The following is a 17,659-nucleotide window of genomic DNA, read 5'->3' as shown; positions in this document are numbered from 1 at the left end:
CTACCGGTAGATCAGGATCTACCTAATGGGCACCCCTGCATTACGGAATGTCCTTCCATACTTATTTGTCATGTCGTTGTTTATGATGATACGAGTGCAGCCTGTACTACCGGAGAGAAATTCCTTGTGTCTTCAACATACTTCGCTAATAATTATGATTCTGATTCTGAATTCAACTCATGCTACTTTAACAAATACAGTGGTACCTCTACTTACGAACGTCTCTTCATGCGAAATTTTCAAATTACGAAACACCTCAAAAACAAATATTGCCTCTTGTTATGAAAGAAATTTATAGATACGAAATGTAAAAATACGGTATAGGCTCTGAGTCGCAGCTCCAAGTTTCCTGAACACAACATACTTCTCGCTGCTCTGCCATTGGCTATTACCGAGCATCTTCCTGGCATCCCATTGGCTAAGAGGGTCTTCTAAATAGATCGATATGTGTATATACAGTGTCCTCGTCATTCGCCCCTCGGTCCATGAGGCCCTCCAATAATTTTACGTAAATGTGAATCACAAAGAAAAAGTGTTCACCAGTCCGGTGACATTTTCTGCCTTCCGATAACAGGTATGCTGCTGTTTGGTGTGAGCAGTTTCCTGATCTATCGAAAATTCAACCGACGGGAACAGCTCGATTGGACGAGGCTGCCGGTCTAAGGATGGCATAACGCGGATGTCCAACACTCAGACTCAGACTGTGCTCAACCACAAACTGTTGCGGGTTTGGAGCGTCACAGCAGGATGGTCAACAACTTGGAGAAAACTGGAATCCGTGTTCAATTACTGACTGAAATCATGGATTTGGCTGATCGACGCCACTAAAGAGACATAAGCCACGGACTCAAGGCTGTCTTAAATTCTTGGGCAGCCTGCTACCAAAACAACATCTGCTATCTCGACCTTCCTCTGATGAAAATATGCACGGAAGCTAGTCCCCCACCATTACCCCCTCCCTCATACATTCCCTTGATTCACCGCCTTCATTGTTTATGTCTTGTGACCTGTTGTAACTGTCATATGCTTATGCAGGAGTTTTTTGCCTCACTCAAATTATCCTCAAAATGAGGGTAGTTTGAGCGTGGGTTTTTTTCTTCCTCTCTCTCTCCCCTGTGGTTTCTTTTTGACCTTCGGGTTGAGTGAACGCTGGCGCGTTTTGGCTGCCGCTGCTCAACCCGTATTGTTTTGTGTTTTTTGTTATTGTAAAGTGTCCTTGGGTGTCTTGAAAGGCGCTTATAAATATGTATTATTATTATTATTATTACTGTTGCCCTACTGTTGTTTTTGTAAGAGCTGTCTGAAATGGATTAAATGAAAGAAAACAAATGTGTTTTATTGAAGGGAGTGAGGCATGGGATATTTTCCCCACATTGTATAGTTTTGGCATGAACACTCATTCGTGTTTATATAAACGCGCAATAGTCTCATTTTTGCCTCGCGGTCAGCACTACACTTTGTTTCTTGAACACACAATTGGGAGTTGAATTTCACACTTTAGTACTAACAATGGATAGTGTGGATGCATATCAACACTTTGCTGGTGTTAAAACTAACAGCCTCTAATGTTGAATTAAGACCAACAGATTTGCAATTTACAAAGCTGTACATATTGCACTATGATTCACCCCTTGGCGAAGACAAACAATAGGCTAGCTTCACACCGTAGCTCAATTCCTATTTTTATTTATTTTTTGCCCATATCAAGGTCAAGGTCATGGTGATCTTTATTGTCAAATATGCTTACATATTGTCACGTTGAGCCCGAGGCGATGAGAAATCGCCTCGTGCACAACAGAAAAAAACGAGGTGGATCCCAGGAAAAAAGCAGACAACGAAAAGATCTTGTAAGAAATAAAAGGGTTTTAATAAAGAACAAAAGGAGCCCGAACAGGGAAAACGGTAACAGAAAACGCTGGTCAAATAAGGACCAGGAAAATAAGGAAGACAACCGAAAACGCTCGCGAAACAATAAAGGGCGAGGAATTACCGAAATAGGAGAACCGTAGCGATAAAAATTTGGTCACAACGCGAAATACACGAAGGTAGTGGCCGTAAGGCAATAGGGCAGCGAGAAATAGTCAAACGACGAGATTAGCGATAGAGAGCAATGGCACGGTAAGGAATTCTCCGGCAGTGAGAGGACTGCCGGAGTCTCTTAATATAGAAGGGTAATCAGTCCGAGATTGCGAACAGGTGTACCGAACAGGCGGAGGGAAAAACCCGCCACCTGCTGGCGAGTACGCGACGTGACACATATGACATGCAGCACCTATGTGACTTGTATCAGATTTTTTCATTCAGTGTGATCAGGACAATTTCAATTTTTTTTCAAATCTAACCTGGGCCTCTTTTGTATGTGAATATAAAACAGCCCGCAATTGGCTCGAGACTAGTTCAAGGTGCACCCCTCCTATTGCCCGAAGTAAACTGAGATAGGCTCGAGCACCCCCATGGCCCTCGTGGATTAAATAATGGACGGATGGATGGATGAATGCAATGTGTCTGCACTATGAATGCTCATCCGCACACATCTGACCTATACGTCAACATAAGCGGGCGGGAGAGCGTGCTCGGGGGACTACTGACATCGTCTGTGAATCTGCAAAGTTGTTATAAGTAACAGGTGTTGTCTTTACATTTGACTTTAATGTAATCCCACTTGAAATATGAAGTGTACCTTTCTTATGATAGTAGCAATTCTGCCAGGCAGACGGGTCATTTATTACGTGCGGCAATGACGAGATGTAATCTTTAGAAGATTGCTCCATAATGTGAGGGGCATTGTCACATTTCTACCCTCTCCTGCCTCACTACGCTGCAATGAGATGATAAAATTAGTTCCTACATACAAGACGACACAAGTATTTACTTCCAAAAACACTGGCACGTGATGATAATTTCTTTTTTTTTTCTGGTAACTCACTTTTTGCCATGCTTTGCGTGCATGCATGTCACAATACGGATGCATTGCGTACACATTTTAAGTTCGCACTTGTCTTTTGAAATATAAACAAGTACTGTACATAAAAAAAGAAATCCTGCCCTGTAGTTTGAACATAGCCAGAGAAGATGAGATTCTGTGCCTTCAATTCAAGCACCACCCATTGTGCTGACAACTAAGCGTGTGCTCATTGGTGCCTATCCACCTGACTTGGGCTAGGTTGTAAGGTATAACCTGGACTATTCGCCAATCAATCGCATAGGATAAACAAGTACTCACATTCAGACCTGTGAGCAATTTCGAGTCTTCAGTTAACCTAACATATAGTTGATGTTTTTGGAATGAGGCAGAGCACCTACACAAGCAACATGCAAACTCCACACAGGTTGCCCAAGCCATTAATTGATCCAGGAACATTTTAAGTTCTGAGTGTAACTGACATAATTACGCTTTCGTGATTCCACAAGTAGGCATGTATGTTGTATCATGACATAAGCACTAGGCATCAATAATTGAAATAAAAATACAATCAATTAATAAACAACCCAAAATTACCCACTGGCTGTCACGTTACGCACAAAGCAGGGAAAGGATCTGCTTCGTACGTAACAGAGCAAACGAGAATAAGTGGATCCCCGAAAGAGCAGACACCGACAAGGACTTCGTCAAAACAAAAATATTTGTTACAATCAAAAAAAAACCCCCGCCAAATAAACAACAGAAAGCGCTGGTAAGAAACATTCATTCATTTATTCATTCATTCATCTTCCGAGCCGCTTGATCCTCACTAGGGTCGCGGGGGGTGCTGGAGCCTATCCCAGCTCTCTTCGGGCAGTAGGCGGGGGACACCCAGAATCGGTTGCCCGCCAATCGCAGGGCACACAGAAACGAACAACTATTCGCACTCACACTCACACCTAGGGACAATTTGGAGTGTTCAATCAGCCTGCCATGCATGTTCTTGGAATGTGGGAGGAATGGTAAGAAACAAGAACCAGAAAATAAGGAAAACGCGACAGCAGAAAACGCTTGCAAAAAAACGGCAAGGAAGATATGTTAAATACAAATACTAGTTCATGCACGCTAATATAATGATTCCCTTGGGACGACGAAAATACAACTACCAACTAGTGATGGGTCCAGCGACACCGATGCATTGACACATGCGCCGGGCTCACAGAGCAAACCACGTGTCGATGCATGTGCTGCTTCATTACATCACGTGATTGACACGTGAACTGCATCGGCTGCGTTGACACAGTCCAGGCTTCTAATTGACACACCGGCTGCGTTGACACAGTCCATGCTGCTAATTGACACATCGGCTGTGTTGACACAGTCCAGGCTGCTAATTGACACATCGGCTGCGTTGACACAGTCCAGGCTGCTAATTGACACGTGAACTGCACCGGTGCAGTTTAGACTGCATCGGCTGCTTGGCACAGTCCAGGCTGCGCCACTTAGTCCAGGGGGCGTCGACTCAGTGCAGAGGGCGTTGACGCAGCAAAAGCCCGCCGCACAGTGTTTATAAGGAAGTGCGTTTGGCGACACAATGCTACCTGACGAAATAAGCCAGACCTCACTCACGCTCGCTTGTCGAAGTTCGTGTCAGTGCAGACTTCGTGTTCGTGCCTTGCCTTCCTTGCCGATTATGGAGCAGAGACGCAAATCATCCGCCGTGTGGGACCATTTCGATGTCCTGGAGAATAAGGTATTATTTATTTATTTATTCAAATAGCCTTCTGTCGCCGAGAGCGCGAGAGGCACTCGCCGAGTGCCTCTCAGATTATTGACATGTGTTGTACCATTCTAATCCGAATACATTTCAAGGTAACTCTTAGTTACTTCTTATTCACATTTCATTACAGGTGAAATGTCGAATTTGCCAAGTCGAATTGTCATGCACCAACAGAAGCACCTCCACCATGCTGACGCATTATCGGGCCAAGCATGAGAATGAAGTTCGCGATACACCCAGTATTACGCCAGGTATACAAACGTTCACTCATCTTTTCACGGTTGCTATGTTGATGATTAATTGACAATCAGCAATTATTATTGGTTGACTTTCCACTCCATGTTTGACAATCAAGGTTCCAGGAAGCAGCTGTACTGGAAGGACCAACACACTTCTTTCCCAAACCTCTCCCACCTCGCAAAGGAGTTCCTTTGTACGCCGGCCTCATCCGTCCCTTGTGAGCGTGTGTTCTCCACAGCAGGAGAAATTGCTTGTAAAAGACGCAACAGGCTGAAGTTTAAAACATTGGAGCATCTTATTTTTCTCAATAAAAAATTGTGAAGTCAAAGCCCACAAGCATCGTCATTCAAATGATCTTCGCATTATTTGAACACATTGAATGTTGCAAAATGGATGTGAATGATATTGTATACACTTCATCATCAAATCGATGAATGACCTTATGAAAATGTCTTGGAACATTTGTAGATGCAAAACCATGCTGGCAGCTACATAATAGATAATAAAAGAAAAATATCCCAAACCATAGGGATCCTCCTAAAAACTAAGGATGTGCTGAATAAGAGATCCTTGTACACATTATACTTTTATTACTTCCATATTTGACCTATTGTGTGGAAATATGGGGAAATGCCAGTAAAACGCACTGTTTTAAAACTACAATACAAAGCAATCAGAACAATCACTGGCTCCAAATAGACGGAACCCACAAATCCACTGTTTATCAAATTAAACAATGAAATCTCCTGACCTGGTTGACTTCAATTAATGTACAAAGCACACAACAACCTCCTTTGCCAAAACATCCAGAAGCTTTTTAAAATTCGAGAATGTTGTCATCATTTAAGGGGTACTAACCTATACAAAAAAATCCAAAACACTAACAAACATCATGCAAAGGAGTGTACCTGTAATAGGTGTAAATCTGTGGAATGATTCTGAAACGGACCAATAAAATGAGTAACTCTCTTTCTGAGATTAAAAATGAATTCGAGAGTAGTACATGACAACTACACAAATCAGAATTAAGATGATAAATTCGATACACTCATGAAATATAGCAGTACATCAGAAATACATTGATGAGATTTAATATATTAATGAAATGTAGCATCCATTATGAATATGAGAAAATCGACATATACATCTGCTCCAATGAGTATGTTCTGTATATACAAACCTAAAGTTGTAAAAATGTATAAGTACAGCATACATAAGGGTAAAAGCATTTGTTGATATGTAGACTTTCTTTCCTATTTTGAAAAATGATCAATTCATATATAAGAAGGGGTAGGACTCGGGGTAGGTTTTTTACTTCTTTCTACTCCTTTGAACACATATTTGTGATGATGACTATTTTCTTTTCCTTTTTTTTATATCTTACCTTCACTTTTTGCAAATTTATTACCGAATTGTATGTTTATATGTTCAATATACAAATAAATTTATCAGTCAGTTCAGTCTGTTAAGTGGGTTGGCTGTGGGGATCTTGAAGGTCCAGCAGGTGGCAGTGGTCAGTGACACAGTATCAGCACAGTATCAACACAGTGTGTCAGTGTGTCGACACGCCTCATGACACACTGAAGTTAGTAACAACGAATGGTCTCGAATGATATTTACGATCATGGGCAACAGCAGTGGTACAGCATGCAATACTCCGGCGATGAGTCGACCGCCAGAGTGCTTAGATATAGCAGGTGCAATCACCGACAAAATAGGCAGCAGGTGTGCAGACGGCAGAAATGAAACGCCTGCCACCTGCTGCCAAATACGGAACATGACACTGGCCTTTGCTGCTACAGGAGGTGTAAATGGAAGAAAGACAGAAGACAAAAAAATACCTTGAGGTTTTTGATGAATGTGTATGTGAATTTTTGTCCATTTCCCCAAATAATATTTTTGAGGTCATAGGTTACTGATTTTGGATGAAAAAAATCTGCCTCACAATATTTGCTGCATTCATCTCAAAGGTATTTCAGCCCACGTTCCTCTAACAGTCTTGAAAAAATGACAATGAATTAATTGATGAAGAGGTACAGCGGGTCTCATTATTTATGATCATTTGGCAAACTAGGAAATCCTGTTTTTGTGGTTTGCTTCATTTGATTTGGAAAGTATATTTTATACACAAACATGTGCTTTAAACATAAAAACAAATATAAATGTTAAAAAAATTAGAGCAACACACAAAAAAAAAGGAATAAAACTACATTGAATGTGATTAAAAGTAGTTACTGTATAGTGGATGATCAAAACTGTCTTTTTCACAACAAAGCTTCTCTGTACTAAAATGTATGTCTTTAAATCTGACACATGCTCCACTGAAATCCCGTGTCACATGATGTGAACAGCTGAAGCCGCCGAATCCTTCTTGACATTTATTCTGGATAATGTCAAACCAGCAATATTTACTCTCTGCTTGGTGAATATCTTCAGTATGCCCAGTATGCCTCTAATTCCCACTTTGGATGAAGGGATGCCTCGAGCTATGATAACACTGATGACAGCATCTGAATTATTTCCTTTAGCTCCGCACACTCTTCTACAAACACGCATTTCACTTTCACTTAATACTTAAGACTTTTTTAATGTTCACTCTTGTATAACAAGAAATTATTGACCGTTTTTAATTGTCAAAGTACAATGGAATCACCAAGGTGGGACAAAGCATTTTCTGGGGTGGTGGTGAGGAGATAAACTCATGCAAAGTTCATGAGTGGTGGGTTCCAACTGCTGCAAACAAAAATAAATTGGTCAGAAACACATGGCTGGAGAGTTTTTTGCAGACGTCAACCAGATCTCCGTGACAAATAAACAGTTTAATGTATATAATAATAAAGGTTAACAAAAGGCGCTGGACCTAAAACAGGCACCAGGAAGAACACAAAGTAACTAACAAAAAGCGCTTGCATCCAAAAGGCAACGTAAGAAAGCTAGAACCGGGTAAGCAAAACAACATATAGAAATTTTTTGTTATTTTTGACTTCAAAATGGCGCCGCGTGAGTGGCTGCCTTTCCAGCAGCTCCTATATTTTTTTGTTCTACTACTTCCTTTCATGACTTTGCTGCTGTGAATTGAGAATTTCTCCATTGCGAGACTAATAAAGGTTTTCTTATCTATCTTATCTTAAAAACACGCGAGAAAAATCCAATATATAAAAGTCTGCCAAGCAGAGTAAATACTACCGAGAAGCTTAGAGCGAAAAATACGACGAGAACGGTAGCAGAAAAAGGTCAACGAGAGTGGAAGTAACAAAGCAATGCACAATACTACGACAACCCTCTGACAGCAGAAGGGTCCTATATACAACGTCCCTTAATTACAAGATTGGCAGCAGGTGTGCAACCAGAAAATACGCTGGCACTGCCACCTGCTGGCCAGGCCGAACAACAGAACCCTGACAGAAGAAGAGAGAAAACATCCTGCTAACTGTATGTGTCATAATATTTTTTTCATATGCCAAAGTTGCTGTGGTGCAAAAGGTAAAAAAAATGCATCGAGTACATCTTGTTGTTTTAGCCCGTGTGTAGATTACAGTTGTGTTTCAATAATTCATGTTCATTCGTCTCCATACTGTTATGTGTTATTGCCTTAGAAAAAAAAAACTTGCCTTCAGCAAGTAGCATGGCTGACAGCAAACAAGGTCGACTTTTTACATACCAAGAAATGGTTGGACAACAAAACATTTTTATCTTGTTTTTTTTATGGGAGGGGGAAAAAAATGCGAGATCTCGCAAAGTAATGCGAGATCTCGCAAAGAAGGATTGCGAGATCTCGCAATACTTTATTTATTTATTTATTTTTAATGGTCGTTGACTTGCTTCCGGGTCATCGTACGTGCTTCCGGGTCATCGTACGTGTAAACGCAGACAACAGTTATGGAGTGTGTTCTTTTCCTGCGCGTTGATCTACTTCCGGGTCAGCTTGGCGCATGTTGACTGTCGTGCGCGGCTAATTTGAGCGACTACACACGACCTCGGAGGAGAGAATGGAGGAGGACTTGGAAAATTTCTTGCGATCAAGAAATGTCGCTCAGGTGGACATTACGCGCATGAAAAGCGACAAGGTGGGCATACACCCATACACTAACATAATAAGCGTAGCAATAGCAAAATGGACACTGGCTCCTACACGCTCACTTTCTCTACTGTTAATTTTCTGTTTTGTAAATACGCTACTGTAGTGCAAACCGTTTGATTCTTTTGAGAAGTAAGAAAAGCATTACATAAATTCTATTATTATTATTAATTCTAGTAGTAGTCATCGTAGTAGTAATTGGTCATGCAGACCTCCAAATACAGTGAGAAACTAACTTGGCGGGGAAAGTGAAGCTAGCATTTCTATCTACTCTACCTGTACTGTTGATGTTCTTAGTTCTTACAATAATGACTTTATGTAACACAATTTTAAAAAGACATCACAGTTAGTAAATGTGCTGCTGCTTCCTGATGTATTATTATTATTATATTATGTAATATTGAATACAAATAATGATGACTGCTCTGTACCATCACTCATGTTACATTTGTTAAAAGTTATTATTAATTAAGTCAAAATTTCAAGTATTCATTCTCACAATTTATCTTTGCAGGTTGACATGGAGGTAATTTCTCTGATGACTGAAGAGCAAATGGGCAAATATATCACTTCCTATGGTGATCGAATAGCTGTCCTTTGCTTTTGTCAACAAAAAATGTCCTGGGGTGATAATGAAATGCTCCTCCAAAGATTGAGAGACAAAATAAGATCGAGGAAAAAAGGTGTACTGGGTGGATCTCCAAGTGTGCTCCAAAACCTTGACGAGAGAATGGCAAGATTTAAAAATGTTTCTGCTGAAAAGCCTAACAGGAAGATTGAAATTGGGTGGCTCCATTTTGATAGAAATGAATTCTATCAAGTGAGGACAAGCAATGGTGGAGGAACAAGGCATGCCAACATGAAAAAAACATGATTTTGGAGTTGGGAAAAGAGCTATTTTTCCCAGATGGAAGCTCAAAAAAAGGACCAGTTGGTGACTTTACTTTTGAGGTCTGCGATTTTAAAAGAAATCCGATTGCTCTCGATGAAACGGTTGGCAGACTCTACGAAAAGACCAAATTGAAGCTTCTTAGATTTTACATTTCCACAAAACAAAATCCTCCAACATGTCAACCGGATGAATGAAGTGAAGCTCCTTTATCTGTTCCCAACGTGGTGGGAGAAAGTTCACAGTGTCCAGCATCAAGTGAACTTGATGCAAATGATGGACACTCGTCTGACAGTGACATCGGAGAACAGGTTTGTGCCATTTGGTGCAATTTTTGTCATGTTGGATTGAAGTAAAACAGAAGTGAAGTCATTTTGCTATTTCAAAAATTTAAAAACATTGTGTCCCAGCAATGAACATGTTCACAATACAATACAATACATCCTGATTTATATAGCGCTTTCACAACAGTAGCAGCTGTAACAAAGCGCTCAACAAAACAGTTAAGATAAAGTAAAATAATAAACACAACACATAACATAAAACACGGACAGTCGTGAAGTGTTTGCTTAAAAATGCATCTGAGGGAAAATTAACAACAATCTTAACCTGGTTCTGAAGTTTAATCCTAATCTGTATAGTTTGCACAACATGTCTTTGTTGTATTTGTTTCAGAGTCTGCATTTGCAAGCAAGATTCAAAAAACAAAAAGGAATTACGGAGACTGGAACAGCAGAAGGGGCAGGAAAACCCCAACCGTCTCATTCAACGCCAACAACAAATAATGAAACGGACATTGGCGAGGGGCAGGACATCAACACAAATGAACAGGATGCCGTTTGGATTAATCTGCCAAATTCCAAAGATTTCTCTGACGCTTGCTTTGAAATTATTGACCTAAACAGAGCAGTTCCCAATGCCTCCTCACAAACGGAGATGCAGTGCATCTGTTATGACACATTTGAAGAAGCAGATACAGTTGTATGGGATCCAGATGACAGCCTTGTTATAATAGATCAGGATGAGGCGGCAGTAACCATTGGGGTAAGGTAGAAATACTAACGCGGGTGTTAAAATACATACAAGGTATTTGAGTGTGAAATACTCAGCTAATTAGTGACAGTACATAGTTGTACTTCTCTGTTTCTGAAATATATTGTTTCTGTTTTGACATTTCTTAAAATCAGTATGGAATTACTATAACTTCCAAATGATTTTTTGTTTATTTTGTGGGGAGGAGGGAGACAGGATGATAAAGAGATGTAAAATGTCCATTTGGAAAGACTTGCAGTGTACTGTAAATAACAGTCTTCTAACAGGCTAAAACATTTTATGGGTCATAAAATCATACATTTGTCATTTAACACATTGTTAAATTCATTCTTCAGAGTACTGAGATGTATGGAGGGACTGAACAGGCTTCACAACTCCTGTTACCTTCTGACAATGAACTGGCTTCACAAGTTGTACAGTCCCTACAAGAGGAGGGAGCACAGACTGCACAGGTAAGCTCTACTGCAAGTAATCCTGAATGCTTTTTAAACTACTTAATGATTTTACACAACTGTTAAGTAATATGATAATACCCATTTCCCACTGAAACAAGTGGATAGTAGTGATCCGTGGCGACACGCAACCAATTGGCATACTGTATTGTCCGTTTCCCATTGACCAACAGAAGGCTATTCTGCGAACAACCATCCGCGCTCACACTCACACCTGGGGACAATTTAGAGTGTACCATCAACCTGCCAAGTATGTTTTTGGAATGTGGGAGGAAACCGCAGTACCCGAGAAAACCCACACAGGCAGCCGGGATCGAACCCACGACCTCTGCACTGAGGTTGAAGCGCTAACCACTGGACCACTGGGCGGACCACAAACCAAAATACTGTATATAATTTCAAAAATACCTTCCATGAAATCATTTGACACAGCTCACTTTAATGTTAGTCTTGAACTGCAATTTTCCCTTGAGTGCTTACCGTAGTTTGTTGGTCCTTGCCAGGCATTTATAGGACCCGGCAACATTTCAATCACCTCTCTTAGCTCATCCGCCCCTACACACCTGCCCGGCGCCTGAGGTCTGCGGACCAGACATTATTAGAAGTACCTAGAACAAAACGGAGGCTCAGAGGGAATCGAGCCTTTTCCGTTGCTGGTCCCTCTCTCTGGAATGACCTCCCACTGACCTCCCCCTTGGTGCCCATCTTTAAAGCCCACCTCAAAACTTACTTGTATTGTATGCATTTGACTCAGCTTGACTCAGATTTGATCTTAGTTTTACTGTTTGGCGCTATCTACCATCTTTGTTACTGATGTATTGCTTTACTGTTGTATATGTTAGTTGCTCCATGTACAGCACTTTGTATGCAGCAGCGATTGCTGTTTGAAAGTGCTCGAGAAAAACAGTTGGGTTGAGTTCATATTTCACCTCTGCTACCTTTTTCATGTTTTTTTAAATGTTTTATTCTTACAGGACAGTGGAACACATCGTTTACCGCAAGACTTGTTCTCATTTTCAAGCAGTCCGCTATCCCCTTCAACCTCACCGAACAATCTAGGAGATCCAAGGACACCATGGCGTGCAGCCATTTGTAGGATCAAGGTTGTTGATGATCTTTTGTCTGTGTTTATGGACTGCAGCATAATGGAATTCAATTTAAAGATTAAGTTTGTAAATGAAAACGCTATTGACGATGCTGGTGTGTCAAGGGAGGCTTACAGTGCATTCTGGGAACAATTTCTTGAACAGTGTGAAGGGGAAACAGAGCGGGTTCCAAGGCTCAGGCCAGATTTCTGTGAGGCTGAATGGCAAGCGGTTGGGCGGATCTGGGTGAAAGGATTATTAGACCATGGTGTCATGCCAGTGAGGCTATCAAAGGCTTTCGTGTTAGCTTGCATCCATGGCATTGACTCAGTTGATCGAGACATCCTAATTTCATCATTCCTTAACTACCTTCCTCCCATTGAGAGGTCAGCAGTTGAGAAGGGCCTCCAGGGCACAATGGAGGAAAGTGATGAAGAGGACTTGCTTGACATATTTACAAGGATGGGTTCCCACTGCCTCCCGCCAAAGAATATCTTACAGCCTTCCATTGAAACAATGGCTCATAAAGCCCTTCTACAAGAGCCCAAATATATTCTTGATTGTTTCGCCACAATATTGCATCTTGTGCATTACAAATTACCGGACAAGGAAAGTGTGTTGTCCTTGTATGATTCAAAGAAGGCCACAGGCAAAAGAGTGTTGCAACTGCTTGAAACAACCAAGATGGTGTTGTCTCAGGGGGAGCAAGCAACCTTTAACTATCTTCAACGTTATGTGAAAAATGCTGATCAAACCAAAGCTGAAAAAATCCTGCGTTTCTGGACTGGTTCCTCCTGTCATCTGTGTTGACAAAATTCTGGTATGCTTCAATGGTGAAAGTGGACTCAACAGAAGGCCTGTTGCCCATACCTGTGGAGCCACACTTGAAGTACCATGTACATACAGCTCTTACCCTGAATTCCGCACAGAGTTTGACAATATTTTGTCCAGTAACCACTTAGAAATGGACATCCTCTAAACCTGACAACTCTCCTAATCAGGCCTATATATTTATGTGCATGAGTGTGTATGTATACACACACACGCACATTTTATATATAGATATATCTATATATATATCTATATATAGATATATGTATACACACACACACATTTATAGATTATATATATATCTATATATATATAGATATACAGTATATATAGATATATCTCTCTCTCTATATATAGACATATCTATATAAAAAAAAAATCCTCATCTCACCCCTCGGGTGGTGTCCGTCCCTCATTCAGCTCGGGTCCTCTACCAGAGGCCAGGAAGCTTGAGGGTTCTGCGCAGTATCCTTGCTGTTCCCAGCACTGCACATTTCTGGACTGAGATGTCCGACGTTGTTCCCGGGATCTGTTGCAACCACTCATCTAGTTTGGGGGTCACTGCCCCGAGTGCTCCGACCACCACAGGCACGACTGTCACCTTTACCTTCCAGGCTCTCTCCAGCTCCTCTCTGAGTATTTCTCGAGTTTCTCATGTTCCTTCTTTCTGATGTTTCCATCACTTGGGACCGCTACATCCACTACAACGGCTTTCCTCTGCCCTTTATCTATGATCACGATATCTGGTTGGTTCGCCATTACCATCTTGTCAGTCTGGATCTGGAAGTCCCACAGGATCTTCGCTTGGTCATTCTCCACCACCTTTGGAGGTGTTTCCCATTTTGACCTTGGGGTTTCCAGTCCATACTCCGCACAGATGTTTCGGTAGACTATGCCAGCCACCTGGTTATGGCGTTCCATGTAGACTTTCCCTGCCACCATCTTACACTCTGCAGTTATGTGTTGGATTGTCTCAGGTGCCTCTTTGCACAACCTACACCTTGGGTCTTGTCTGGTGTGGTATATCTGGGCCTCGATGGCTCTGGTGCTCAAGGCCTGCTCCTGAGCAGCCAGGATGAGTGCCTCTGTGCTGTCCTTCAGGCCAGCCCTCTCTAGCCACTGATAGGACTTCTTGAGATCAGCCACTTCAGTTATGGTCCGGTGGTACATCCCGTGTAGGGGCTTGTCCTCCCATGATATTCCCTCTTCCAGCGCCTCATCTTCTGTTCCCCATTGTCTGAGACATTCTCTGAGTACGTCATCCGTTTGAGCCTTCTCCTCGATGTATTCATGGAGCTTGGATGTTTCATCCTGGACAGTGGCTCTCACACTCACTAGTCCCCGGCCTCCTTCCTTTCGGCTTGCGTACAGTCTCAGGGTGCTGGATTTGGGATGGAACCCTCCATGCAGGGTTAGGAGCTTTCGGGTCTGAATGTCCGTGGTCTGAATCTCTTCCTTTGGCCACCTTATTATTCCTGCAGGGTATCTGATCACTGGCAGGGCATAGCTGTTTATTGCCCGGGTCTTATTCTTGCCATTGAGCTGGCTTCTTAGGACTTGCCTCACTCGCTGGAGGTATTTGGCCGTAGCCGCTTTCCTTGTTGCCAGTTCGAGGTTGCCATTGGCTTGTGGTATACCAAGGTACTTGTAGCTCTCCTCAATGTCTGCTATTGTTCCTTCAGGGAGTGAGACCCCTTCAGTGCGGACTACCCTTCCTCTCTTAGTCACCATCCGACTACATTTCTCAAGCCCGAATGACATCCCGATGTCGCTGCTGTAGATCCTGGTTGTGTGGATCAGGGAATCTATGTCCCTTTCGCTCTTAGCATACAGCTTTATGTCATCCATGTAGAGGAGGTGACTGATTGTAGCTCCATTTCTGAGGTGGTATCCATAGCCTGTCTTGGTGATTACTTGGCTTAGGGGGTTCAGTCCTATGCAGAACAGCAGTGGGGAGAGTGCATCACCTTGGTATATGCCACATTTGATGGACACTTGGGTAAGTGGCTTGCCATTGGCTTCAAGTGTGGTTTTCCACATCCTCATCGAGTTCGCAACGAAGGCTCTTCGGGTCCTGTTCGCCTTATACAACTCCAAGCATTCAGTGATCCATGTATGTGGCATCGAGTCATAGGCTTTCTTGTAATCAATCCAAGCTGTGCACAGGTTGGTACGTCGGGACCTGCAGTCTTGTGCGACTGTTCTGTCAACCAGGAGGTGATGTTTGGCTCCTCTGGTATCTCTACCAATGCCCTTCTGTGCTTCGTTCATGTATTGATCCATGTGTCCACTTATCTTAGCCACAATGATGCCTGACATGAGCTTCCATGTTGTGGAGAGACAGGTTATTGGCCGATAGTTGGATGGGGCTGCACCCTTCGAGGGATCCTTCATGATCAGGATCGTTCGCCCTTCGGTTAGCCATTCTGGGTGAGTCCCATCCCTCAGCAGCTGGTTCATTTGTACTGCTAGGCGCTCATGGAGTGCTGTGAGTTTCTTTAGCCAGTAAGTGTGGACCATGTCCGGGCCTGGTCCAGTTCTTCATATCTGAGACTCTTTCCTGTATGTCTGCCACTGTTATGGTAACCGGGTTCTGTTCAGGGAGGTTGCTGTGTTCCTCTCTCAGGGTCACCAGCCATTGTGCACTGCTGTTATGTGCAACCTCCTTCTCCATATGCCTTTCCAGTACCTTTCAGTTTCCAGTCTTGGTGGGTCAGCTCTGTTGTTAGGACCCTGCCACTGAGCGTACACTTTCGCAGGTTGTGTTGCGAACAGCCTGTTTATTCGTCTGGCCTCATTGTCTTTCGTGTACCGCTTTAGGCGACGGGACAAGGCTTGGAGCCTTTGTTTGGCAGTTTCGAGTGCTTCAGGTATGGTCATCTGGCCTTTTCATCACACCTCTCTGGGCCTCCGTCAATTGACTCACATCTTTCCGGGCCGCCTTGATCTTAGCCTCCAACCGTCTTTTCCATGGTGGGTAACGTATCTCATGGCTTCCATGGTTGCTCTTATAGTCCAGAGTCTCCAGGATCACTGATGCTGAAGCGTATATCAGCTCATTGGTTTCTGTGATCGTTACGGTAGGGATCGCCCTCAGTGCTGCATTCACACTTTCTATGAGACTTTCAGATGGTACTTCACATAGCCGTTGTAATCGGTTTCTAGGTTGCCAAGCTTTCATTCTCGCCATGATCTTAGCTTTCAGGTCAGTTGCTGCCTCGCTCAGCATTTCATTCATTGGGGCTGGCCACCCAATCTCATCATCTGCATTCATTGGGGCTTGCCTCCCAATCTCTTGTATGACCTCCTCCTCTGATCTGGCAGCCTGGGGCCCTTCACCATGGAACCTGCGTTGTACCTCATCAATCTCAAGTTGTGACAGCAGTTGCCGTTTGTGGATGTTGGAACATTGAGCTACTAGTTGTTTCGCGGTCAACCGTGACTGTGGGTTTCGAAGTAACCATTTAGCCCACATTCTCTGCATGTAACCCCTCTGACTAGGGTTGCTTGAGTAGTAGCATTCCAACAGAGCCATGTTATCGCATCTCGCCCATCTCCGCTTTGTTCCAGTAGCCCATTTTTCATCAGGGTGCTCTGGTTCCCCAGCACCTGACGCAGACCTTGTTTGGCCGGGCGACGTCTGAGCCGGCATGTCATTCGTTTTATTGTCTCTCATCATTGTATGAGGTAGGCATTAGCGTGAAGGATCTTGCCCAAGGACCCACACTGGATGGTGTTATGTGCTCATTTTTGCCCCAAGCGGGATTCGAACCACCGTCTCCCGTATGCCAAACCGATGCCTTACCAACTGAGCTATCCAGCCGCTATAAATTATATATATATATATATAGAGAGAGAGAGAGAGATCTATATATATATATATATATATATATATATATATATATAGACATCTCTCTATATAGATATAGATATATAGTGTGACTTGAAGCATTTTATTGGCTCTGTTGTTCAGTTGCACTTTTGAGATGTAAAACATCTGGCATAGTTAACCACGTGAAGGGCAGTCTGCAATTGTTTTCCATTTGTGTATTGTGCATTATTACAATGCAATCGATTCTGTGTTAATTCTCCATTCCTTCCATTTTCTGCACCACTTATTCACATGATGGTTTCAGGCAAGATGGGAGTTTTCAGTTTTACCCAAAGGTCTGAATTTGTACATTCCATTTAAAATGTTGAGATTAATGTTTGTAAGAATTTGTCAGTGTGAATAAAATTTGTTCCAAATCATTCTTAACAGTTTTTTTTAAACACAAGAAACCAATTGCTGACGAAAGTGAGGAGTGACAATTACGCAGTCATCATTTACATGCAGGTGAAGATTCAAT

At 42.5% G+C, this 17,659-nt stretch overlaps 2 protein-coding genes across 4 annotated transcripts in view; one reads left to right on the top strand and one right to left on the bottom strand.

The window, feature by feature from the left end:
• lrrc7 (leucine rich repeat containing 7) overlaps positions 1-17,659 on the bottom strand; it is a 211,540-nt gene that overhangs the window by 130,581 nt on the left and 63,300 nt on the right. The gene's annotated exons all lie outside the window — the stretch shown is intronic.
• On the top strand, positions 8,870-13,494 carry LOC127605682 (uncharacterized). Of its 2 annotated transcripts, XM_052073452.1 has the most exons (5): positions 8,870-8,989; positions 9,515-10,200; positions 10,565-10,933; positions 11,278-11,394; positions 12,369-13,494. In XM_052073452.1, exons 3-5 carry the CDS (start codon positions 10,826-10,828, stop codon positions 13,287-13,289), a joined length of 1,146 nt encoding a protein of 381 aa, XP_051929412.1. In that variant the 5' UTR covers positions 8,870-8,989; positions 9,515-10,200; positions 10,565-10,825; the 3' UTR covers positions 13,290-13,494. The 2 variants fall into 2 exon arrangements, with proteins under 2 accessions (XP_051929412.1, XP_051929411.1); XM_052073451.1 differs by lacking the exons at positions 8,870-8,989; positions 9,515-10,200 and having other exon boundaries at positions 10,425-10,933.

This window comes from Hippocampus zosterae, chromosome 8, assembly GCF_025434085.1.
Source record: "Hippocampus zosterae strain Florida chromosome 8, ASM2543408v3, whole genome shotgun sequence".
Taxonomy (NCBI): domain Eukaryota; kingdom Metazoa; phylum Chordata; class Actinopteri; order Syngnathiformes; family Syngnathidae; genus Hippocampus; species Hippocampus zosterae.
This window is presented reverse-complemented; position numbering and strand designations above follow the sequence as displayed.

Bases quoted from the DNA above. Each gene is read 5' to 3' on its own strand.
- LOC127605682 (XM_052073451.1), top strand. From the start codon at position 10,541: ATGTCTTTGTTGTATTTGTTTCAGAGTCTGCATTTGCAAGCAAGATTC. The intron at 10,934-11,277 runs GTAAGGTAGAAA...TTCATTCTTCAG, and splicing joins AGGCGGCAGTAACCATTGGG to AGTACTGAGATGTATGGAGG. The intron at 11,395-12,368 runs GTAAGCTCTACT...TTATTCTTACAG, and splicing joins AGGGAGCACAGACTGCACAG to GACAGTGGAACACATCGTTT.